This window comes from Musca vetustissima, unplaced genomic scaffold (genome assembly GCF_032173495.1).
Source record: "Musca vetustissima isolate MV318-11 ecotype Yass unplaced genomic scaffold, APGP_CSIRO_Mvet_v1 utg13812, whole genome shotgun sequence".
Taxonomy (NCBI): domain Eukaryota; kingdom Metazoa; phylum Arthropoda; class Insecta; order Diptera; family Muscidae; genus Musca; species Musca vetustissima.
In genome coordinates, this window is record NW_026877288.1 from 157,584 (window position 1) to 184,058 (window position 26,475).

Consider the following 26,475-nt stretch of genomic DNA (forward strand, 5'->3'; position numbering starts at 1 on the left):
AAGTTTAACCTTTAAAACAGCTGTTCGGTTTCGGCCAACAACAGTCACTGTAACGAATAGAGAACTGAGAGGGAGAAAGTTCACACGAGTGAGAGAGAACAAATGGTAGAGAGTTAAAGCTCAGCTCATCACACACTGACTGGAGAATCATTCGTGTGTGTCACAGATGCATTTCGTGCAGCAGCAGGTGCATTTGTTTTGATAAAACGGGAAAACGAGAAAATAAACGAAAGAAGAACGGATGAAAAAAGGAATAAAGAACAAAACGACAAGAGTAACAAAAATTCGTGTAATAACAAAAAAGCAACAACAACAATAACAATACCACACATCATCACATACGTCCTTCAGTGAGTGTTGTCACACATTCACACACACATATAAGTGTACGACGTCGTAGTCATCATCGTCGTTGTTGTTCTTGTCGTGTGCCACTACCATGGAGGCTACACCAAAGGTGCATCGTCATCGTCCACGACGTACCGAATCACGTCATCGCCGTACGGAACGCCAAACGACAACGACTAGCAGTACCTCAGACAGCAAATCTCCGGCCCGTTCCACAAACGACATCCTCAATGTGGAGGCGGGAGGGGCGGGCACTTCGTCGGATGCCTTGATTGCTGCGGTGGCCACACGACTCATGCAGGAACATGAACGACAAACGTCCACCGAAACAGTGGACACAGTGGCCAGTGGCAGTGGTGGCACGGGAGGAGGTCACAGCTCCAGCCAAACTTCACAACAAACTGTGGTCCTGGTCAACGGGCATGCTCCTCACGACCAGGCCACCGAAGATGAACAACCCGCTAACGACTCGGCAACGACACACCACCATCAGCCAAAGGCGACCAACGAAAACAACGATCCTGCAAAACCCTCAGAAGCCGATGCCAGTGAGCTGTGTACCGGCCCACCCGATGGCCCCAGCAGTAGTCGCAATTCGTCCGGTGATGCCATGAGTCTACGTGAAACACTACAACAATTACCTCCCACCATAACGGCACATCGACATCGTCGCACTCTCTCCCCCCACTCACCCTCAAGACGGGTACTCGAAACGGCAGCGGATGCCTCGTTTCATCGCGGCATTTTAGGTTTCATGGATCGTGAACTGAAACAATCCTCACCCACACCCTCGGCTTTGAGTGCCGGCAGTGGTGGAGGTGGCAACAGTGGAGGTGCGGGACGTAAACATCAATCGCTATCCGATCCGACAGCTAGTCCAGCCCAGAGATCGGTTAGATCACGTAGCAGTTTAGAGAAAAGTCCACGACGCAAACGTAGCAAATCGGAATCGCGTAGGAGGAGGGAGAGGAAATTGATTGCAGCGGGGGAAATGGAGGTGCGTCAGGCAAATGAAACGCTGATGCGCTATTTGAAGCAATGTTCGGAAATGAATGATGCCTCGTTGTCGGGTGAATTGGAAATCGATCAGAGTTTGGAGGAGCGCAAGGTGCATCGTAAGACGAAAAGTCAGCGGAATAAGCGGGGTCATATTATAAGTGAGTATTGAAATATTAGACATATTTTAAATACATTTTTGAATACCTTTTTTTTCAAATTTTTTGTATGGATGACAATTTTTTTTCAATTTTTTTCTATTCGAAAAAAAATTTCCGATTTTTTTCTATTCATAAAAAAAATATTCCGAATTTTTTTATTCGAAAAAAAAACACATTCCAAAATGTGTTCTATTCGAAAAAAAAATTATTTCGATTTTTTTCCAATTCCAACTCATTTCTATTTGAAAAATTTATTCCAAATTTTTCATTTCATAAGAAGTTATTCCGACCTTTTTTCTATTCGAAAAAAATTATTCGGAATTTCAAAAAAAAAAAAAAAAAAAAAAAACATATGTTTAGATTTTTTCCAGTTGGGCTGAGGCCTGTATTTTTATACCCTCCACCATAGTATGGAGGGTATATTAATTTTGTTTTTCCGTTTGTAACTCATCGAAATAATCATTTCCGACACCATAAAGTAAATTATTGATCAGCGTAAAATTCTATGACGATATAGCCATGTCCGTCTGTCTGTTGTAATCACTCTAGCGTCTAAACGAATTGAGATAAATCGCCAAAATTTTGCATAGAGTCGTCATTTGTCTGCAGGCAGGTCAAGTTCGAAGATGGGCTTTATCGGTTCACGTTTAGGCATAGCTCCCATATAAGAGTACCCCCCAATTTTCGGAATTTTGAGGTTCTTGAGCGCATTTTTCAACCGAATTCGCTGAAATTCGGTACATTGGGTTCTTATTGGGTACCAAATTTCCCCACTAAAAATTATAAATATGGGTCCATATTTTCGGATAGCCCCCATATAAGGCTACCCCCAATTTTGCGGTATTTTAGGGTTCTTGAGCGCGGCTTTCAACCGAATTCGTTTAAGCGGCCTTTTTTGTATGAGGAACCTCCATAGGGTCTTGAATGGATTTATGATATCTAGATAGCCCTTTGAAAGGTACAGAGGGTTTCCAGTCGATAGAGGAACATCAGTGGAACTTGTTTATGGATTTAGAACTTCTAGAGGGGTTTCAAGACTTTTGGAGGTTTGTTTTATGAAGAAAGATCCTCCAGATGGGGCTTTTAACTTATAAAAGAGGGTCCTTTACTTATAGGTGACCCCCAGAGGGTCTTCTAGGTATAGAAGAAGGCCACCCGAGGGAATTCTGGGTATTGAAGGCTCCGAGAGGGTCTTCTAGGTACAAAGGAAGACTTTCAGAGGGTTTCTTCCTTATAGAAGTCCTCCAGAGGGTCTTCTAAGAGTAGAAGAAGACCTCCAGATGGGATTTTTGTAATAGAAGACTACCACCAGAGGTTCTTCTAGGTATAGAAAAAACCTCCGCAGGGTCTTCTAGGTATTGAAAAAGACTTTCAGAGGGTCTCATAGGTATAGAAGTCCTCCAGAGGGTTTTTTTAGGAATAGGAGATAGTATTTTAGGTATAGAAGGCTTTCAGTGGTTCTGCTGCGTATAGAAGACGTAGAGAGGTTATAATAGGTACATGAGACTCCCAGAGGGTCTGTTAGAAATAGAAGGCTTCCAGAGGATATTCTTGGTCTAGAAGGCTTCTAGAGTGTCTGCTGGGTGTAGAATGCTTCCAGAGGATCTGCAAGGTATAGAAAACTTCCACAGGGATTTATAGGTATAGGAGACTTCCAGAGGGTCTACTAGGTATAGAAGGCTTCCAGAGCGTCGAAAAGGCATATGAGACTTCCAGAGGGTCTTATAGGTGTAGAAGGCTTCCAGAAGGTTTTATAGGTATATGAGACTATTAGAGGGTCTTCTATGTATAAAAGGCTTCCAGATGGTACTTAGCAGACCATCTGGAAGCCTTCAAGAAGGTCATATAGGTGTTGAAGCTTTCAGAGGGTCTGCTATGTATAGAATACTTCAAGGGACTTTCAGAGGGTATTCAAGGTATAGAAGACTTCCAAAGGATCTTCTAGGCGCAGAAGGCTTCAAGTGGGTATTTTTGGTAAAGAAGACTTCAAGAGGGTCTTCTAGGTATTGAAGGCTTCCAGTGGGTCCTTCAGGTATAAAAGCCTTCCATAGTGTCGACTAGTTGTAGAAGGCTTACAGAGGGTCTTCTAAGGATTAGAAGACTTCCCTAGCGTTTCTAAGTATAGAAGGCTTCCAGAGGGTCTTATAGGTATAGGAGACTATTAGAGGGTCTTCTAGGTATAAAATGCTTCCAGAGGGTCTGCTAAGTATTAGAAGACTTCAAGGGGGTCTTCTAGGTATTAAAGCTTGCAGAGGGTCTGCTAGGTATAGAATACAATAATAGCGTCGAATAGGTACAGGAGACATCCAGAGGGTATTCTAGGTATATAAGGCTTCCAGAGGGTCGTTTGGGAATAGAAGACTTCCAGAGGGTCTTATATGTAGAGAAGAACTTCAGTAAAACTTCTCGTTCGTTTTTTAGGTATTGAAGGCGTCGAGTGGGTCTTATAGGTATTGGAGACTGCCAGAGGGTAATCTAGGTATATAAGACCTAGAGGGCCTTACAGGTGCAGTAGACTTCTAGGGAGTCTCCTAGTTATAGAAGACTTCCAGAGGGTCTTTTAGTTATTGAAGGCTTCCAGAGGGTCTGCTAGTTACAGAAAACTTCAAGAGAGACTTCCAGAGGATCTTCTGGGTATAGAATACTCACAAAAGGACTCTTGGGTATATAATACCATTAGAGGGTGTTCTAAGTATAGAGGTCCTCCAGAAGTTATTTTAGGTATAAAAAACCTCAAATATTTTTTTCACATAGAGAATACATTGTATCCACAACCTCCATGGCCTCATTACCATAACCTTTCAAATTCTGTTTCAATCTTTTTTTTAATTTCCAACATAAATTAGGTCCTTGCTATCCTTTTTACCCTGAAATATATTCACTGAACACAAATTAGAAAAAATACGAATTGAAATCGAAAAAAAAAACATACCCGAGATAGCTCGCAAATGATTTCTGGTTCTCTTTTTTAGTCGGGCTAATAAAAAATAATTTGTCCTAATTTAAAATAGAAAAAAAAAACTACAAAAGTGAATGGGCAACGGCAGGATGACTGCCATCCATAGCATCGGTATCAGTTGCTGCAGCAGCGGCTGCAACGACAACAACCACGACAAACATAATACGTTAAAGGTCAAGTGTAAACAAGAAAAAATACTAGCGAGTTGAAATTTGTTTGTTGTCGTAGTTGTTGTTGTTGTATTTCAAGCAAAAGCTAACAACATTCACTACTGAGCTACAAATAAAAAATAATAACAAAAAATTTTAGAAAAAAAGGGAACTTATCTGCATCTACTCTTAACAATAATCAATGAATGTTTGAATGAATGCAAGGTAGAGGGTGAGAGGGGAAGAAAGTGAAAAAGAGAGAGGGGGAAATTTCTTCTAAGGACTTTGTTTGATATGGAAATAATAGTGGATGCAAAACTATGACCTGATGAGAATGGTGCTGTTCCTCTTCCCTCCTCACGCCAGATAGGGCAAAGGCATGTGGGTGCGTGGGTATTTTCCTTTGCAGGACTTCAGATAGTTTCATAACGGAAAAACTTTCCATTGGTCGGTCAGGTAATTTACATCAACTATTACCAATGCTAATGATCTGAAAACATTCTTGAGCATTAGGGCAAAAGACCCATTAAGACCCTCTGGAGGTCTTCTAAGATTAGTAGAACCTCTGGGAGTCGTCTATACGCAAAATAATCTCTGGAGATCTTTTCGAATTCTAAGACCATCTGAAGGTTTCCTATTTATATTTAGAAGATTTGCTGAAAGATTTTTTCTACCTTGGAGACCTTCTGCAAATTCTGTATACCTGGAAGATCCTCTGCAAGTTTTTTTTTAATATCTTTTTATTTGTTCGTAAAAATCAAATTTTTTATGTTCAAAAACTTATATTGTTTCTATATTCGGAAATCGTTTCCGAATAGTTTTCTATGTTCGAACATTATTTCCGAAATTTTTCTCATTTTTCCTAGATCATTCGAATTTTTTTCTAATTATTCCTAATTTTGTATTTTTCCTCTCCATCGTTCCAGGTAAATTCTATGCCGCCAGCGGTTTGACATCCCTGCTAAAAGAACTCTCCGATGATATAATGCCAGCCGAAGGTGAAGAGATTTATAACCCGTTTACACCAGTGGTTTCTCCCACAGACGACACACCCGCCCATATCGATAAAATGTTTATGCAAACATCATCGGGTTATCGACCGGTGGACCACTGCTATGCAAAGCATTCGTTTATGCGTTCGGGCGGTATGAGCGGTCAGGTTAGGTGAGTACAAATAAAAAAACTATTTTAAAAGGAGAGGATAAACGATAGCACCCTCTATCCTCAAAAATCTCATATTTGACAGTAATGAGTAAAAGAAAAAAATTGTGTAGAGTTAGAGAAGTTTTAGGAAAATTATTGGGTTGGGGAAAATTGGTTTTGAGGTGGTGAGATATTGTGAGACGGCGTCGGAATCTGAAATTTTTGGAAAAGTGTTTTAAAAGGGACCTCTAAAGGACTTCTGAAGTTTACCTATACCTACCTATGGAGATCATTTATTGATAGAAAATCCTATTGAGGTTTTATATACCCAGAAGAACCTCTGGAGGCCCTGTACACCTAAAATAGCCTCTGGGCATCTTCTTCTATACTTAGACGATCCTCTGGATGTCCTTTATACCTAAAATATCCTAAATTTATACCTTAACAAAAAATACCTTCTGGAAATCTTACATACACAAAAGACCCCCAGGAGGTCTTCAAAACTACAGGAAGGTCATCTACACCTAGAAGATTCACTGGACATCTTCTACACCTAGATGAACTTCTGGCAGTCTTTTAAACCTATAAAACCCTTTGGAGGGGTTTTATAATTAAGTATCCATAAACGACTCTATATAAATAAAAATCCCTTGAAGGCCTATAAGCAGAATACCCTCTGGAGGTTTTCAATACCTCGAAAATCGTTTAGAGGACTTTCTATACATTGAAGATCCTCTGAAGGCCTTCTGAGTTTAGTAGAACTTTCAAAGAAGAACATCTGGTGGCATTTTACATTTAGAAGACCCCCTAAAAGATTTTTTATACTTTTGAGACCCTCATGAGGTCTTTTATGCAAGACGAGCCCTTGAATACCTTAAAGATCCTCAAGAGGCCTTAATGACCTTCTAGATGTCACCTATCCATACGTAATCCTCTAGAACTCATCTATACAAAGAACACCCATTATAGTTTCCCTATCCTTATGAGAACTCCTAGAAATGGCATCTATCCATGCGAAATCTTCTAGAAGCATAAAATACCTAAAATAGTTCTTTATCCCTAAGAGAGCTACTAGAACTCCAGAAGTCCATCTACTGATGACTCATATTTATAGGAGATCTTCGATTGATCCATTTTTTCATAGAAGTTCAATTAGAGGCTTCGAAGTCACTTTTGAGGTTATTAACCCTTTATAAGCTTTGATGACACTCAAGAAGTCTTGAATTTTAGCAATATCCATGAAAGACCCGTTGGAGTCCTCCTATCGATAGGGAACATCACAGAATGGCCTTTGGGGACATTTCATTCATAGATGACCCATAAAATACTCAAAAGACCCTCTTCATCCATAGAATAGCCTTTTATAGACTTTGACGACCCTCTAGACGTCTAGAACTCCAGAAGTCCATCTAGATGACCTGTATCCAATGAAGACCCACTAGAGGTCTCCTGACCGTTGGTAACATCTAAAATACATCTACTTTGAGAAGATCTTTCTATAATAGAAGGTCTATAAGAGTCTTTAAAGACCTTCTAAAGGTTCTACGATCTCAAAAGATCCCTAAGAGGCCTTAATGCACCTTTAGAGGTCATAAGAGATCTGCTATAACTTCAGAAATTCATCTATAGTTCTAATGGTCATTTAAAGACCTCCTAGTTGTCTTCTATCCCTAGAGGACACCAAAGAGCTCATCTATCCATAGAGGACCCTCTAGAGATCCTTCTTTAATAGACGACCCCTAAGAAGCTCTGAAGATACTTGAGAGTTTTTTCATTCTTTAAAGATCCTTTGAACTTCGGAAGTCAATCTATATGACTCATTTTCATAGAAGACCCTTGAGAGATTCTATCCATAAGAAATCTTCTATAATGTCAGAAGTTCGTCTGTATGTTCAATACCCATCGAAAATCCACTAATTGTCTTATACCAATTGGCATAATCTTAAAGAACATCTATCCATTGAAGGCACTCTAGAGATCAGTTTTTCATAGGAGACTCATAAGAAGCTCTGAAGACCCTCTAAAGGTTCATCATCCTTTATAGAACCCTTAGAAGCCAACTACAGCTCTTTTGTCTTTGAAAGACTCCTCGATATATCTAAAAAATATTATAAGTCAGAAGTCTTCTATAAGGAGCAGACCAACTAGTACCTCTTTTTTTTAGTTTTTGTATTCTGTAGAGAGCCTTCTATCCACAGAAGACCCTTCAAAATCTATAGAGGACCTTTGAAAATTCAATAGAACCTTTTGAAGACTTCATATCTATATAAGATCCACTAGAGGGTTTCTAGCCATAGGAGACCATCTGAAGTCCTTGTATGCATAGAACAACTTCTACAGAACATCTACCCTTAGACCTGAACCTATAGGTTTAGAGAATCTTCTATAGATAGTGGTCTTCAGATCTCCAATCAATAGAAGGCCTTTTGAAGTTTTTTTGCATAGACGAACCTCTATAAATCCGTTAGCTTTTGGAAGTCATTGGTCTTTGGAAGTCATTAGAAGGTCTTGTATAGAAGATCCTCCAAAGGCCTTCTAAGGTTCCGTAGAAGAAACTCTACAGATTCTCTATCCGTAGAAGGTCTACTAGAGGTCTTCCAGGTTAAGAGTATTTTCTTTAATTAGAGGTCTCCATCAGACTTATAGATATCCAGTCCGTCCGAAGTTCATTAATCATAGACAACCTAAAGGTAATTTAACATTGAAGACCCTCTAGAGGTCATTGGTCAAGAGATGGGTCTCAAAGGTACTCTAACTAGAGGTAATGTATTCATAGAAGGTTTTCGAAAGTTGTTCTTTCCATAAAGACCCTCTACTGACCCTTTATCCGTAGATGATCTTACAGGGCTTTCTAAGTTTCATTTATTTATTCATGGAAGAGCTTCTAAAGATCATCTAACGATAGAACATTTTCGGGGGATATAAAACCTCTCAATGAACTTCAAGAGTTGACTAGATGATCTCCAGAGGATCTTCGGTAAGAATTTGGTGTTCTTAAAGCCTTCCAAACATAGTGATCTTTTATAAATAAAAACCCTTAAAAATTGGCCTAGAAGAGGTCATCTGTCGATAGAGGGTCTACTGAGACCTTCTACTCGAGACTTCTAGAAGGTCTTTTGTAGGTAATTGACCTTCTGAGGAGCTTTCATAATTAAAATTCCTTCTAGAGGTTTCATTGAAATAAAGAACTTGAAATTTGTTATTGTTTTTTTTGTATTTTTGTTGTTGTTGTAAATATATAAAAAATATATATTTTTGGCTTTATTTATTTTTATAAATATATAAATATTTGTTTTTTTTTATTTTCTGCTATTTTTGTTGTTGTTTTTTTTTATTAAATCCAGTGGTGATACTGGTGGCGGAGGAGGTGGTGGTATTGGTGATGGCAGTGGCGGTAGTGGTGGTATTGGTGTTAATGCCGGCTATCAACTACGCCCGAGTGGTAGTTATGGTGATACTCGTTGCCTGCTCGATGGTGAATACTATGGGTGAGTATTTACACATACACTATAGGAGGTGGTAAACTACACACACTACACATTGTGAGAGAGGGAGTAATGGGGGAGATGAGGATTGATTTATAAACAGTAGTGGGTGGGAGAGTGATGGCTAGGAGAGTAGTTGTAGTAGTGAGGTAGTACTAGTTGTGTGTGCTAAGGCAGACAGTTACCATAACAAACACAGCGCTAAATGGCAAGGGGTCAGTCATAGAGGAGAGATATGTGTGAGAGTGGGAGACATAGAGTGAGTGCATGGGAAGAGTGTATGAGGAGAATGAATGTGTGGAGTGCTTATGTTGTGTTAGGTGGGTGGTAGGGAGAGAGAGTCTAAGACTCGTTGTTTGTTTATTTGTGATATTGGAGAGATGGGTAGTGAGAGTAAACAGGGTGATAGGGAGAGAGAGTCTAAGACATAGTTCTTTGCTTATTTGTGATATTGAAGAGGTGGTTGGGTGGTGAGAGTAAACTATAACGTATGGTATTTCTTAACACCCACTATGTTTGTATTATAATTCCTTATTCTTCTTCTTATTTTTTTATTATAATTTCTTGTTGTTGTTTTTGTGTAGTGGTTATAGTTGTTGTTTTTTATTTATTTTTTACTCTACTACGTGGGGAAAATAACTACTTTTTTATACTGTGTGTTGTGACTCCTACTATTATTTGCATTTTGGAATTTGTTTTTGTTGCTGTAGCTGAACATGATTACTTTTGTCGTTATTGTTATTGTGCTGAATTGTGTTGGCCTTTAAGCACTGCTCTCCATTTAAATGTCATGACATTCAGTCTTTGCTATTTTGCTGTTATATTACTCTCCAATTGTTGTTGTTTTTGTTGAACTTACGCATTTTGTATTGTTGTTATTATTTTTTTTCATGATGTTTTCATTCGAAAAAAGAGATGATTTCTTTCAAGAGGTTTACTTTTGACTTGACTTTTTAAATATTCAAGAGATTTTTGTTTGGAGAAGTGGTTATTGGTTCTTGAGATTGTTCTTTGTACAGTGAGGAAGGCCAAAAGGGGTTGGAGAAGGGGAATTTAAAAAAATAGAAATATGGTGTATATTAAAATATGAAGACTATTTTTAATAGAAAAAAATATTAAGAATTTTATATAGTGTAACTGGTTCAAAAAAAAAAATTATTTAAAAAAATCAAAACCTCACATAGGCCTTGGAAAAAATTATTGAAAATATCCCCACCTCATTAGACATTAATTTTTTTTAAATCCACACCCCATATAGGTCTAGAAAATTTTTATTTGTAAAAATCCCAGTCTTATACTACGCCTAAGAATAAATTATTTAAATAATCCACACCCAATCCAATCTTCGAGTAAAAAAATATTTTAAAAATCTACACCCTACAAAGGTCTCGAATTTTTTTTTTAATTATTTAAAAATTTACGCCTCTTATAGGTCTCACTCTAGGCACAATTGAATACGTTATGCCAAATTTCGTGCAAATGGAAAGATATAAAGAGACTTTGGTGCACCAATTACCTAAATTCGGACGAATATATATATATATATATATATGGAAGCTATATCTAAATCTGGACCGATTTTCACGAAACTTAGCACACATCCTTTTAGACCTAATTCAGTATGCTGTGCCAAATTTCGTGCAAATCGAAAGATATATAGGGACTTTGGTGCACCTTTTTCGTTAAAGTGGCCGAAAATGTATATGAGAGCTATATCTAAATCTGAACCGATTTTCACGAAATTTATCACTGGTTCTAGACTTAAAAATTATTTAAAAAATCCACGCCTTTTATAGGTCCCGAAAAAAATTATTTAAAAAATCTACGCCTTTTATTGGTCCTGAAAAAAATTATTTAAAAAATCCACGCCTTTTATAGGCCCCGAAAAAAATTATTTAAAAAATCTACGCCTTTTATTGGTCCTGAAAAAAATTATTTAAAAAATCCACGCCTTTTATAGGTCCCGAAAAAAATTATTTAAAAAATCCACGCCTTTTATAGGTACCGAAAATAATTATTTAAAAAATCCACGCCTCTTATAGATCCACGCCTTTTATAGGTCCCGAAAAAAATTATTTACAAAATCCACGCCTTTTATAGGTCCCGAAAAAAAATATTTAAAAAATCCACGCCTTTTATAGGTTCCGAAAAAAATTATTTAAAAAATCCACGCCTTTTATAAGTCCCGAAAAAAACTTTTTAAAAAATCCACGCCTTTTATAGGTCCCGAAGAAAATTATTTAAAAAATCCACGCTTTTTATAGGTCCCGAAAAAAACTATTTAAAAAATCCACGCCTTTTATAGGTCCCGAAAAAAATTATTTAAAAAATTCACGCCTTTTATAGGTCCCGAAAAAAATTATTTAAAAAATCCACGCCTTTTATAGGTCCCGAAAAAAAATTACTTAAAAAATCCACGCCTTTTATAGGTCCCGAAAAAAATTATTATAAAATCCACGCCTTTTATAGGTCCCGAAAAAAATTATTTAAAAAATCCACGCCTTTTATAGGTCCCGAAAAAAATTATTTAAAAAATCCACGCCTTTTATAGGTCCCGAAAAAAATTACTTAAAAAATCCACGCCTTTTAAAGGTCCCGAAAAAAATTATTTAAAAAATCCACGCCTTTTATAGGTCCCGAAAAAAAAATTATTTAAAAAATCCACGCCTTTAATAGGTCCCGACAAGAAATTATTTAAAAAATCCACGCCTCTTATAGATCCCTTATAGGTCCCAAAAATTATTTTAAAAGTCCCCACCTCATAGTGGATTTGAAATTTTTTTTTTAAAAATCCCATCCTCCTGCAGGTCTGTCATACGGGCCTTGTTCATGATTTGGTGACGTTGTGCTAAAATAACGTCACAACACCCACACAGTTCTACGCACAGTCAGCCAACCAGCCAGCCATCCAGCCCTGTCAAGGTCGTTTGTTTCGATGTGTGAAGAGGGAATGCGAAGTAGTAACAAAGGATGCGTGTGCCTTAGCTAATGCCAGTGGCCGGGTCTTATTAAGGATTTTATTTTCGTACTTTTTTTTGGAAATTCGAAGAAATAAAGGAGCTGCCATAAAATTTGGTGTAGCTATTTTTAGGCTCCGACATTATTAATGGTTAGACGGCGTGAGGGTTGTTGAGGTTGTTGTTCGTGGGAAAAATAGACCGTAGACATTTGTTGGAGGGTTTATTTTTAGCACGAAGTTAATAAGAAAGAAATGAAAATGGCCAAAGTAATGTTGGGCATAATGCCTATGTTTTTTTGTTATTGACAGATTTAATTTATTTTTCGCATTTTTCTCTTCTTCTTTTTCGTTACAGCCATGAAATTACCAGCAACATCCAATTGGCCTGTTTGACTCAACGAATTTGGTTGCTACTCTCCAATATATGCCACGGCCTGTTAGCTGGTCTAGCATTGGCCCATTTGCTATTTGTGCTGAGTACCCATCCCATGGAATGGTCCAAGGTATTAAGTCTTGCTGGCGAGACCTCATCATCCGCGTCATCTTCATCTGCAGCATACTCATCGTCGTCCTTATATGACGATTCCGAATCCGCCACAACAGAATCTCCAACAATAGCTGATGGCGATTTTGGTAGTTCAACAATGACGCCGCCGCTGCCGGGCACCACCACCAGTCTGGTGAGGACCGAATATGCCTCCTTTGCCAATTTCTATATTAACACTTTCTATTGTCTGGCGATTGTGTGTATGGTATCGGTGCTGGATAGGTAAGTGAGAGAAATAGAAAATGAAAACAGCGAGGCCACTTTTAGAGGTTACATTAAAAAACGCCACTTGAAGTGACCTTAGCGTGCAGAATGGTGGCATGTCTAACACCTCTTTTCGTAACTGATAACTGCTTATTGTACAATTATACCATTCTTTTCAAGGAGTTATTGTTCCTCGCTAAATGTGCATAGAACACGCCAGGCGGATATAAAACATTGACCTCATAAAATAATTAAGAAAATAATTTTTACACAATTTTAGGGGGTTCCGGGGGCCTCAGAACAATAAAAAATAAGTAAAAATAAATTTTAATAATTTTTCGGCCTAAAAGTATGCTACATTTTATTGACACAATTGCTCCAAAATGTATGCAACATTTGATAAAAAATTATTTAAAAAATCCACGCCTCATATAGGCCTCAGAAAAAATTATTTAAAAAATCCACGCCTCATATAGGCATCTACAAAAATAATTTATATAAAAAATCCACGACTCATATAGGCCTCAGAAAAAATTATTTAAAAAATCCACGCCTCATATAGGCCTCAGAAAAAATTATTTAAAAAATCCACGACTCATATAGGCCTCAGAAAAAAATTATTTAAAAAATCCACGCCTCATATCTGACTCAGAAAAAATTATTTAAAAAATCCACGCCTCATATAGGCCTCAGAAAAAATTATTTAAAAAATCCACGCCTTTGAGAAGGCCTCAGAAAAAAATTATTTAAAAAATCCAAGCCTTTAAGAAGGCCTCAGAAAAAATTATTTAAAAAATCCACGCCTCATATAGGCCTCAGAAAAAAATTATTTAAAAAATCCACGCCTCATATCTGACTCAGAAAAAATTATTTAAAAAATCCACGCCTCATATAGGCCTCAGAAAAAATTATTTAAAAAATCCACGCCTCATATAGGCCTCATAAAAAATTATTTAAAAAATCCACATATAGGCCTCTCATATAGGCCTCAGAAAAAATTATTTAAAAAATCCACGCCTCATATAGGCCTCAGAAAAAATTATTTAAAAAATCCACGCCTCATATAGGCCTCAGAAAAAATTATTTAAAAAATCCACGCCTCATATAGGCCTCAGAAAAAATTATTTGAAAACTCCACGCCTCATATAGGCCTCAGAAAAAATTATTTAAAAACTCCACGCCTCATATAGGCCTCAGAAAAAATTATTTAAAAAATCCACGCCTAATATAGGCCTCAGAAAAAATTATTTAAAAAATCCACGCCTCATATAGGCCTCAGAAAAAATTATTTAAAAAATCCACGCCTCATATAGGCCTCAGAAAAAATTATTTGAAAAATCCACGCCTCATATAGGCCTCAGAAAAAATTATTTGAAAAATCCACGCCTCATTTAGGCCTCAGAAAAAATTATTTAAAATATCCACGCCTCATATAGGCCTCAGAAAAAATTATTTGAAAACTCCACGCCTCATATAGGCCTCAGAAAAAATTATTTAAAAACTCCACGCCTCATATAGGCCTCAGAAAAAATTATTTAAAAAATCCACGCCTCATATAGGCCTCAGAAAAAATTATTTGAAAAATCCACGCCTCATATAGGCCTCAGAAAAAATTATTTGAAAAATCCACGCCTCATATAGGCCTCAGAAAAAATTATTTGAAAAATCCACGCCTCATATAGGCCTCAGAAAAAATTATTTGAAAAATCCACGCCTCATTTAGGCCTCAGAAAAAATTATTTAAAGAATCCACGCCTCATATAGGCCTCAGAAAAAATTATTTAAAAAGTCCACGCCTCATATAGGCCTCAGAAAAAATTATTTAAAAAATCCACGCCTCATATAGGCCTCAGAAAAAATTATTTAAAAAATCCACGCCTCATATAGGCCTCAGAAAAAATTATTTGAAAAATCCACGCCTCATATATGACTCAGAAAAAATTATTTAAAAAAATCCACGCCTCATATAGGCCTCAGAAAAAATTATTTAAAAAATCCACGCCTCATATAGGCCTCAGAAAAAATTATTTGAAAAATCCACGCCTCATATATGACTCAGAAAAAATTATTTAAAAAAATCCACGCCTCATATAGGCCTCAGAAAAAATTATTTAAAAAATCCACGCCTCATAGAGGCCTCAGAAAAAATTATTTAAAAAATCCACGCCTCATAGAGGCCTCAAGAAAAATTATTTAAAAAATCCACGCCTCATATAGGCCTCAGAAAAAATTATTTAAAAAATCCACGCCTCATATAGGCCTCAGAAAAAATTATATAAAAAATCCACGCCTCATATAGGCCGTGGAAAAAATTATTTAAAAAATCCACGCCGCATAAAGGCCTTGGAAAAAAATATTTAAAAAATCCACGCCTTCTATAGGCCTTGGAAAAAAATATTTAAAAAATCCACGCCTCATATAGGCCTCAGAAAAAATTATTTAAAAAATCCACGCCTCATATAGGCCTCAGAAAAAATTATTTAAAAAATCCACGCCTCATATAGGCCTCAGAAAAAATTATTTAAAAAATCCACGCCTCATATAGGCCTCAGAAAAAATTATTTAAAAAATCCACGCCTCATATAGGCCTCAGAAAAAATTATTTAAAAAATCCACGCCTCATATAGGCCTCAGAAAAAATTATTTAAAAAATCCACGCCTCATATAGGCCTCAGAAAAAATTATTTAAAAAATCCACGCCTCATATAGGCCTCAGAAAAAATTATTTTTAAAATTCACGCCTCATATAGGCCTCAGAAAAAATTATTTAAAAAATCCACGCCTCATATAGGCCTCAGAAAAAATTATTTAAAAAATCCACGCCTCATATAGGCCTCAGAAAAAATTATTTAAAAAATCCACGCCTCATATAGGCCTCAGAAAAAATTATTTAAAAAATCCACGCCTCATATAGGCCTCAGAAAAAATTATTTAAAAAATCCACGCCTCATTTAGGCCTCAGAAAAAATTATTTAAAAAATCCACGCCTCATATAGGCTGCAGAAAAAATTATTTAAAAAATCCACGCCTCATATAGGCCTCAGAAAAAATTATTTAAAAAATCCACGCCTCATATAGGCTGCAGAAAAAATTATTTAAAAAATCCACGCCTCATACAGGCCTCAGAAAAAATTATTTAAAAAATCCACGCCTCATTTAGGGCTTCAGAAAAAATTATTTAAAAAATCCACGCCTTATAGTTGGCCTTAAAAATATTTAATTTTTTTCTTCCCATAATTCCACTACTCTGCTTTAAATTAAAATTTCATTTCCATAGCATACTTTTAGGTGTGTAACAAATTACAATGGCAAACAATGAACGAACAGAAAACAAAACAAAAACAACACATCCTACAACATTACAAATCCTTTCAAATGAACGAACGAGCGATGACATTGAAATGTTTATAAAACTCTCTCGTTCACACACATACACTTTCACTCACTTACCATCGTACACAAAACACTTGCACACACATTCACATAAATAAACGGAATAGCTGTTAGCGTCATTACCATAACACAATCACACATACACTAGTAATGACGAACAATTGTATTTCAGGACCAACCTCTCTTCTTCCCAACAGTCTCTCCCCTTCCACACACACAAACAATTGCTTTGCTGGTATTTCAGACTGGTTGGCATTCAAAAAAATAAATATACATTTATTGTAGCATACTTTTAGTATAATTAAAATTAGATAAAAAACAAATGTAAATACGCACAGCACACCTGCGTGGGAAGAGGTGGTAAATTTGTTTATGGAATACAAAAAAATATACCACTACAAAAAATAAATACACAGACAAGGGTATTTCTCATAGGTCCTTGAAAAATAATATTAAAACCAGTATCGAAATCTGAACCGATTTTCCTGAAACTTACCTATGAAAATTTTCCCGCAAATCGAACCATATATAGCGACTTTGGTGCCCCATTCACCTTAAATCGGACGAAGATATGTATGGGAGCTATTTCTAAATCTGAACCGATTTTCTCAAAACTTGACACACGTTAGTCTGAACCTAATTCAGTACTCTGTGCCAAATTTCGTGCAAATCCAATTATATATAGGGACTTTGGTGCCCCATTCACCTTAAATCGGACGAAAATATATATGGGAGCTATATCAAAATCTGAACCGATTTGCACAAAACTTAACTTAGAGTTAATTCAGTATCCTATGCCAAATTTGGTGCAAATCGAAAGATATATAGGGACTTTGGTGCACAATTTACAAAAATCGGACGAAAATATATATGGGAGCTATATCTAAATCTGAACCGATTTTCAGGAAACTTAGCACACATCATTCTGGACCTAATTCAGTACGATATGCCAAATTCCGTGCAAATCGAATGATATATATAGACTTTGGTGCATCATTTACCTTAAATCGGACGAAAATATATATGGGAGCTATATCTAAATCTGAACCGATTTGCACGAAACTTAGCACACATCATTCTAAGCTTAATTCAGTAGGCTGTGCCAATTTTCGTGCAATTCGAAAGATATATAGGGTATTTGGTGCCCCATTTACATAAAATCGGACGAAACTATATATGGGAGCTATATCTAAATCTAACCCGATTTTCTCGAAACTTGACACACGTCATTCTGGTCCTAATTCAGTACTCTGTGCCGAGTTTCTTACAAATCGAAAGATATATTGGGACTTAAGTGCACTAATTACATAAAATCGGACAAAACTATATATGGGAGCTATATCTAAATCTGAACCGATTTTCACGAAACTCAGCACACATCATTCCAGACTGAATTCAGTACACTATGCCAAATTTCGTGCAATTCGAAAGATGTATAGGGACTTTGGTGCACCATTTACCTAAAATCGGACGAAACTATATATGGGAGCTATATCTAAATCTAAACCGATTTGCACGAAATTTAACACACATCATTCTAGACCCAATTTAGTACGCTATGCCAAATTTCGTGCAAATCGGAAGATATATAGGGACTTTGGTACACCATTTACATTAAATCGGACGAGAATATATATGGGAGCTATATCTAAATCTGAAGCGATTTTCTCAAAATTTGATACATGTCATTCTAGACTCAATTAAGTACGCTATGCAAAATTTCCCGTAATTGAAAGATATATAGGGACTTTGGTGCACAATTTACATTAAATCGGACGAAAATATATGTGGGAGCTATATCTAAATCTGAACCGATTTTCTCGAAACTTCAAATACGTCATTCTAAGCTTAATTCAGTAGGCTATGCCAAATTTCGTGCAAATCGAGAAATATATATGGACTTTGGTGCACCATTTACATTAAATCGGACGAAAATATATATGGGAGCTATATCTAAATCTGAACCGATTTTTCCCAATTTCAATAGGATTCGTCCTTGGGCCAAATAAGTGACTTGTGCCAAATTTCATCCAAATCGGATCATAAATGCGGCCTGTACTTTGTTCACAAAAATACATGGACGGACGGACGGACTGACGGACATGCATAAATCGACTCAGAAAGTGATTCTTTGCATATTCTCAAAAGGAACCATATGTCTATCTCGTCTCATATGTCATTTTGCCTGTTACAAACATATGCACAAAGACATATTACCCTGTACCACAGTGTGGTGAAGGGTATAAAAATCCCCACCTTGGCTTGGATTTTTTCAATAATAATTTTTACTAGGCCTATTCGAGGCCTATAGAAGGTCTGGATTATTTAAATAATTTTTTCTGAGGCCTAGATGAGGCCTGGATTTTTTAAATAATTTTTTTCAATGCCTAGATGACGCGCGGAAAAAAATTGGGCCTTGAAAAAAATTATTTAAAAAATCCAGGTCTCATCTAGGCCTCAGACCTTCTATAGGCCTCGGATAGACCTATAGAAAAAAATAGGAAAAAATATTTAAATCTTATCCTTGAACAAATTTTCTTTAAGTCCTGCGTTTGACATTTCAGTAGCTGGCCTCTGACACATTTCATTGCCAGGCAAAATAGGCGAACTTTTCACTGGAACAAAGAAAGAAAAATTTGTTCACTTAGAAGTGATGAAAAAAATATCCAAACAAATTTGAAACAAATCCCATTCGGAGAAGATTACAATGCCCTCGGCATTTTCATCAGGACTGAAAAGGCAAAGCGACAAATGGCCAGCAGGCAAATGCCTTGTTACGTATATATATATATATATATATATATTAAGCAACCCTCGAAGCCATATATAGAAACAAAAAAAAAAAACAACAAAAATAACTCAATGAAATCTAAAAAAAAAATGTTTTCAACTTTTGTTGTTGTTGTTATTGTTTTTTTGGATCTGACAAAGACAACGACACGACTCATGATGATGATGAGGAGGATGATGTTCTTGATGACGACAGCACATTTATGGTAGCATCACCGTGTGTTGGTATGGTAGACAGGCTGGCAGTTAGTACTCAAGCAAACCCCTAACTCCCTCCCTTCCGCCCTCCTTGGGGTACCCTCCATTACAAAACAAAGTTCAAAATGTCAAATGTTATTTTGTAAGACGACGACATTTGAGATGCCTCTGCTCGGTGCTGCACCACATTACTCTTCCTCCATAGATTTCTCTGTGTGTGTGTGTGCACAGGACAAGAGATAAATTATCGAAGAATCCAACTTGTAGGACCAACTTGGCTGCAATGGAATTAGTTGTTGCCGTCGATGAACAAGACGTGAAGAGAATGTCAAAGTGTGTATTTTTTTGCTTACCAAGCTGCCCACATATTTAGTTTTTGTTTATTTTTTGGTGCCACAGCGAAGAAGAGCAGTTAACCCCACATGATAATGGCAAATCTGAGAATGTCAATAGCACCTACGCATATGCTAAAGGAATTGATTTGCCAAGCAAGACAGAAAAAACAACAACAAATATTGAAAGTCTTTTTTCAATAGTTTTTTCAAGGCCTATAGTAGGTGGGGATTTTTTTGAAATTTCTTTTCTGAGGACCATATGATGCGTAGATTTTTAAAATAATTTTTCCTGAGGCCTAAATGAGGCGTGGATTTTTCAAATAACTTTTTCTGAGGCCTATATGAGGCGTAGATTTTTCAAATAATTTTTTCTGAGGCCTCTATAAGGCCTATATGAGGCGTGGATTTTTTAAATAATTTTTTCTAAGGCCTATATGAGGCGTGGATTTTTTAAATAATTTTTTCTGAGGCCTATATGAGGCGTGGATTTTTTAAATAATTTTTTCTGAGGCCTATATGAGGCGTGGATTTTTTAAATAATTTTTTTTGAGGCCTATATGAGGCGTGGATTTTTTAAATAATTTTTTCTGAGGCCTATATGAGGCGTGGATTTTTTAAATAATTTTTTCTGAGGCCTATATGAGGCGTGGATTTTTTAAATAATTTTTTCTGAGGCCTATATGAGGCGTGGATTTTTTAAATAATTTTTTCTGAGGCCTATATGAGGCGTGGATTTTTTAAATAATTTTTTCTGAGGCCTATATGAGGCGTGGATTTTTTAAATAATTTTTTCTGAGGCCTATATGAGGCGTGGATTTTTTAAATAATTTTTTCTGAGGCCTATATGAGGCGTGGATTTTTTAAATAATTTTTTCTGAGGCCTATATGAGGCGTGGATTTTTTAAATAATTTTTTCTGAGGCCTATATGAGGCGTGGATTTTTTAAATAATTTTTTCTGAGGCCTATATGAGGCGTGGATTTTTTAAATAATTTTTTCTGAGGCCTATATGAGGCGTGGATTTTTTAAATAATTTTTTCTGAGGCCTATATGAGGCGTGGATTTTTTAAATAATTTTTTCTGAGGCCTATATGAGGCGTGGATTTTTTAAATAATTTTTTCTGAGGCCTATATGAGGCGTGGATTTTTTAAATAATTTTTTCTGAGGCCTATATGAGGCGTGGATTTTTTAAATAATTTTTTCTGAGGCCTATATGAGGCGTGGATTTTTTAAATAATTTTTTCTGAGGCCTATATGAGGCGTGGATTTTTTAAATAATTTTTTCTGAGGCCTATATGAGGCGTGGATTTTTTAAATAATTTTTTCTGAGGCCTATATGAGGCGTGGATTTTTTAAATAATTTTTTCTGAGGCCTATATGAGGCGTGGATTTTTTAAATAATTTTTTCTGAGGCCTATATGAGGCGTGGATTTTTTAAATAATTTTTTCTGAGGCCTATATGAGGCGTGGATTTTTTAAATAATTTTTTCTGAGGCCTATATGAGGCGTGGATTTTTTAAATAATTTTTTCTGAGGCCTATATGAGGCGTGGATTTTTTAAATAATTTTTTCTGAGGCCTATATGAGGCGTGGATTTTTTAAATAATTTTTTCTGAGGCCTATATGAGGCGTGGATTTTTTAAATAATTTTTTCTGAGGCCTATATGAGGCGTGGATTTTTTAAATAATTTTTTCTGAGGCCTATATGAGGCGTGGATTTTTTAAATAATTTTTTCTGAGGCCTATATGAGGCGTGGATTTTTTAAATAATTTTTTCTGAGGCCTATATGAGGCGTGGATTTTTTAAATAATTTTTTCTGAGGCCTATATGAGGCGTGGATTTTTTAAATAATTTTTTCTGAGGCCTATATGAGGCGTGGATTTTTTAAATAATTTTTTCTGAGGCCTATATGAGGCGTGGATTTTTTAAATAATTTTTTCTGAGGCCTATATGAGGCGTGGATTTTTTAAATAATTTTTTCTGAGGCCTATATGAGGCGTGGATTTTTTAAATAATTTTTTCTGAGGCCTATATGAGGCGTGGATTTTTTAAATAATTTTTTCTGAGGCCTATATGAGGCGTGGATTTTTTAAATAATTTTTTCTGAGGCCTATATGAGGCGTGGATTTTTTAAATAATTTTTTCTGAGGCCTATATGAGGCGTGGATTTTTTAAATAATTTTTTCTGAGGCCTATATGAGGCGTGGATTTTTTAAATAATTTTTTCTGAGGCCTATATGAGGCGTGGATTTTTTAAATAATTTTTTCTGAGGCCTATATGAGGCGTGGATTTTTTAAATAATTTTTTCTGAGGCCTATATGAGGCGTGGATTTTTTAAATAATTTTTTCTGAGGCCTATATGAGGCGTGGATTTTTTAAATAATTTTTTCTGAGGCCTATATGAGGCGTGGATTTTTTAAATAATTTTTTCTGAGGCCTATATGAGGCGTGGATTTTTTAAATAATTTTTTCTGAGGCCTCTATAAGGCCTATATGAGGCGTGGATTTTTTAAATAATTTTTTCTGAGGCCTCTATAAGGCCTATATGAGGCGTGGATTTTTTAAATAATTTTTTCTGAGGCCTCTATAAGGCCTATATGAGGCGTGGATTTTTTAAATAATTTTTCTGAGGCCTATATGAGGCGTGGATTTTTTAAATAATTTTTTCTGAGGCCTATATGAGGCGTAGATTTTTCAAATAATTTTTTCTGAGGCCTATATGAGGCGTAGATTTTTCAAATAATTTTTTCTGTGGCCTCTATAAGGCCTATATGAGGCGTGGATTTTTTAAATATTTTTTTCTGAGGGCTTGGGTCTAGAATGATGTGTGTTAAGTTTCGTGCAAATTGGTTCAGATTTTGATATAGCTCCCATATGTTCGTCAGATTTAGTGTAAATAGTGCACCAACGCCCCTATATACGGTTCGATGTGTACGAAATATGACATAGCGTACTAAATTAGATCCAGAATGACGGGTATTAAGTTCCGTGAAAATCGATTCAGATTTAGATATAGCTTCCATATAAATTTTCGTCCGATTTAATGTAAATGGTGCACTAAAGTTCCTATATATCTTCGGATTTGCACGAAATTAGGCACAGCGTACTGAATGAAGTCTAGAATGATGTGTGTTAAGTTTCCCGAAAATCGGTTCAGATTTAGATATAGCTCCCACATATATTTTCATCCGATTTAATGTAAATGCTGCACCAAAGTCTCTGAAAATCATTCGATGTGCACGAAATATGGCATAGCGTACTAAATTAAGTCTAGAATGATGTGTGCTAAGTTTCATGAAAATCGATTCAGATTTAGATATAGCTATCATATATATTTTAGTCCGATTTAAGGTAAATGGTGCACCAAAGTCCCTAAATATCTTTCGATTTGCACGAAATTTTGCTTGGGGTACTGAATTACGTCTAGCATGATGTCTGTTAAGTTTCCCGAAAATCGGTTCAGATTTAGATATAGGTCCCATATATATTTTCGTCCGATTTAATGTAAATGGTGCACCAAAGTCCCTATATATCTTTCGATTTGCTCGAAATTTGGTACAACGAACTAAATTAAGCCTAGAATAATGTGTGCTGAGTTTCGTGAAAATCGGTTCAGATTTAGATATAGCTTCTATATCTGACCAAATGAAAAATTTAGTATCGGTTGCAGAATGATATGTTTATGCATTCAATTTCATTTTAGTGGTACTTTAAAAATGCGACGTCTGTTAGGATTCATCTGTTGAATATACCCAAAGTGGTGAAGGGTATCATATAGTCGGCCCCGTTCGACTTTACTACTTTCCTTACTGCTTTTAAACAATTTTTTCTGAGTCGTGGATTTTTTTAAATATTTTTTTCTGAGGCCTGGATTTTTTTAAATATTTTTTCTGAGGCGTGGATTTTTTAAAATAATTTTTCTGTGGCGTGGATTTTTTTAAATAATTTTTTCTGAGTCGTGGATTTTTTTAAACAATTTTTTCTGAATTTTTTGAAAGAATTTTTCTTTTGTTTTTGTTGTTATTTTCAAATATGAAATAATCAATTATATAATGATTATAAAAGATCCGAACAAAAGGTCACCTAGATAACAGCCTTATTTATAAATGTCAAATGCAAAGCAAATGTACCTTTATACAAATGCTAATGTCATTTAAACAATCAATAAGCAATGAAATTGAGTTGCGGAAGATGGCGGGTAAGGGAGCGGTGGTGTATTGTAGTTGTCATCAGAACACCCACTTAATAGATATTTATTTTGATATTTCCCTGACAACGGCAATACATAATAAATAGCCGGAATAATTTATTTGAACGGAAAAAAATCCTCAGGTCCCTTGAGGACTCAGAAAAAAATTCCTCAGTACCCTGAGGACTACTTTTTTCTATAGAAACAAAATCCTCAGTACCCTGAGGACTACTTTTTTCTATAGAAAAAAATTCCATAGAAAAAAGACTACTTTTTTCTATAGAAAAAAATTTCTCAGTACCCTGAGGACTACTTTTTTCTATAGAAAAAATTCCTCAATACCCTGAGGACTACTTTTTTCTATAGAAACAAATTCCTCAGTACCCTGAGGACTCTTTTTTTCTATAGAAAAAAATCCTCAGTACCCTGAGATCTACTTTTTTACAGGTAAAAACCCCTCAGTACGCTGAGGTTTACTTTTTCTATGGTATACCTAGGCGTATGAGTATCGACAATAGTCATACGCACCTATGTTCGTGGGAAAAATGCCATGTTTTTGTTTTACAATTTTATGAGGTTCCTCAGAGGCTTACAATGGATTTTAATTATTCATAAACATCTGTACATGTTCTCGCCTTGAAAAAATTGCCATTGAAGCATTACCAGACAAAATAGGGGAACTTTCTCCACTGGAACAAAGAAAAAATTGTGCACTTAGAAGAAATGCAAAAAAAAAATCCTAACAAATTTGAAACAAATCCCATTCTTCAGTACCCTGAAGACTACTTTTTTCTATAGAAAAAAATTCCTCAGTACCCTGAGGAGTACATTTTCTATAGGATACCTAAACGTATGAGTATCGACAATAGTCATACGCACCTATGATCGTGGGGAAAATGCGATATTTTTGTTTTACAATTATTAATTATTAATAAACATTTGTACATGCCTTATTTGTGAGGGTATTACAGCGGTAAATGGTGGTGTATGCGTGTTGACAATAGTTATACGCACTGGGTAAAAAATTAAAAAAATGGGTTTTATTTAAGTAAAACCAGAATGGGAATTTTAGTAAGATCCTGAAAACAATTTTTTTTTAATTCTAAAAGTCATTACTTTGCCCTATGTCACCATGGTCGAAAGAAAAAATATTACCCTGAGGTCTCCTGTTTTCTATAGAAAAGAAAAATCCTCACTGCCCTGATGTCTACTTTTTCTATAGGATACCTAGGCGTATGAGTGTCGACAATAGTAATACGCACCTACGGTCGTGGGAAAAAATGCCATATGTTTGTTTCAAAATTTTATGAGGTTCCTCAGAGGCTTACAATGGCGTTTAATTATTCATAAACATTTGTACATGCCTTATTTGATATTTGCCTGACAACGGTCGTAAATAATAAATATCCTGAAAATTTATTGGAAGAGAAAAAATTCTCAGGTTCTTGAGGATTACTTTTTTCTATACAAAAAAAAAATCCTCAGTACCCTGAGGTCTACTTTTTTCTACAGAAGAAAAATTCTCAATACCCTGAAAATAAATAAAAAATAAATGCTCAGTACCCTGAGGCCACTGCCCTGATGTCAACTTTTTCTATAGGATACCTAGGCGTATGAGTGTCGACAATAGTCATACGCACCTATGGTCGTGGGGAAAAATGTTTTACAATTTTATGAGGTTCCTTAGAGGCTTACAATGGGTTTTAAGTATTCATAAACATTTGTACATGCCTTATTTGTGAAGGTATTACAGCGGTAAATGGTGGCGTATGCGTGTTGACAATAGTTATACGCACGGTGTAAAAAATTAAAAATGGGGTTTATTTAAGCAGAACCGAATGGAAATTTTAGTAAGATCCTGAAAACAGATTTTTTCATTTCTAAAAGACTTTATTTTGCCCTATGTCTTCATGGTCGGAAGAAAAAATATTTTAATTTTTTTTATCTTAGAAAATTATAAATAGAGTTGGCTGCCAAAAATTCTCAGTACTCTGAGGTCTACTTTTTTCTATAGAAAATAATTCCCTAGTCCTCTGAAAATTTCCTTTACCTTTTTAATTAATTTTTTTCCTCTAAATAATTTTTAATTAAAAAAAATTTTCCCCTTTTTTCAGGATGGACATCTGCCGCTGGAATTTATCCAATGCCTCCGAGCTGATATCATTTCGTTGGCTGATAATAGCCATGATTTATATAGCGACAATAATACTGACGATCTGTTCCGATAACATTGATGAGAGGCTATATTTTTCGAGTAATTTGAATGTGACGTTAACGCAAGAGGAATTGGTAAGAAATTGAAATAAAATACAATTTAAAAAATATTTTTTTTAAATTAAATTTTAATAAAATTTAAAAAATATAGTTTTTTAAAGAACAAAAAAAATATTTTTTAATTTAAAAAAAATATTTTTTTTCTAATAATTTCACTTAAATTAAATTTTTTGTCGATTTTTCAGTTAACCAACAGCATAGTCTCAATATGGAGCAGTTTATCGGTAACGCGCAGCATTGGTGCCATCTGTGGCTGGATAATGATTGGCCTGACGCCGCACGAAGACTTTCTGTATGAACATTTATTGGATTTAACGCGTTATCAAATGACAAATAATTAAAT

General features: G+C 35.6%; 1 protein-coding gene across 1 annotated transcript; it reads left to right on the forward strand.

Moving 5' to 3' along the window:
- The first annotated feature begins 439 nt into the window (after nucleotides 1-439).
- LOC133321860 (uncharacterized) lies at nucleotides 440-26,475 on the forward strand. Its single transcript, XM_061530930.1, has 6 exons — nucleotides 440-1,505; nucleotides 5,540-5,777; nucleotides 9,101-9,244; nucleotides 12,556-12,969; nucleotides 25,973-26,147; nucleotides 26,318-26,475. Exons 1-6 carry the CDS (start codon nucleotides 440-442, stop codon nucleotides 26,471-26,473), a joined length of 2,193 nt encoding a protein of 730 aa, XP_061386914.1. The 3' UTR covers nucleotides 26,474-26,475.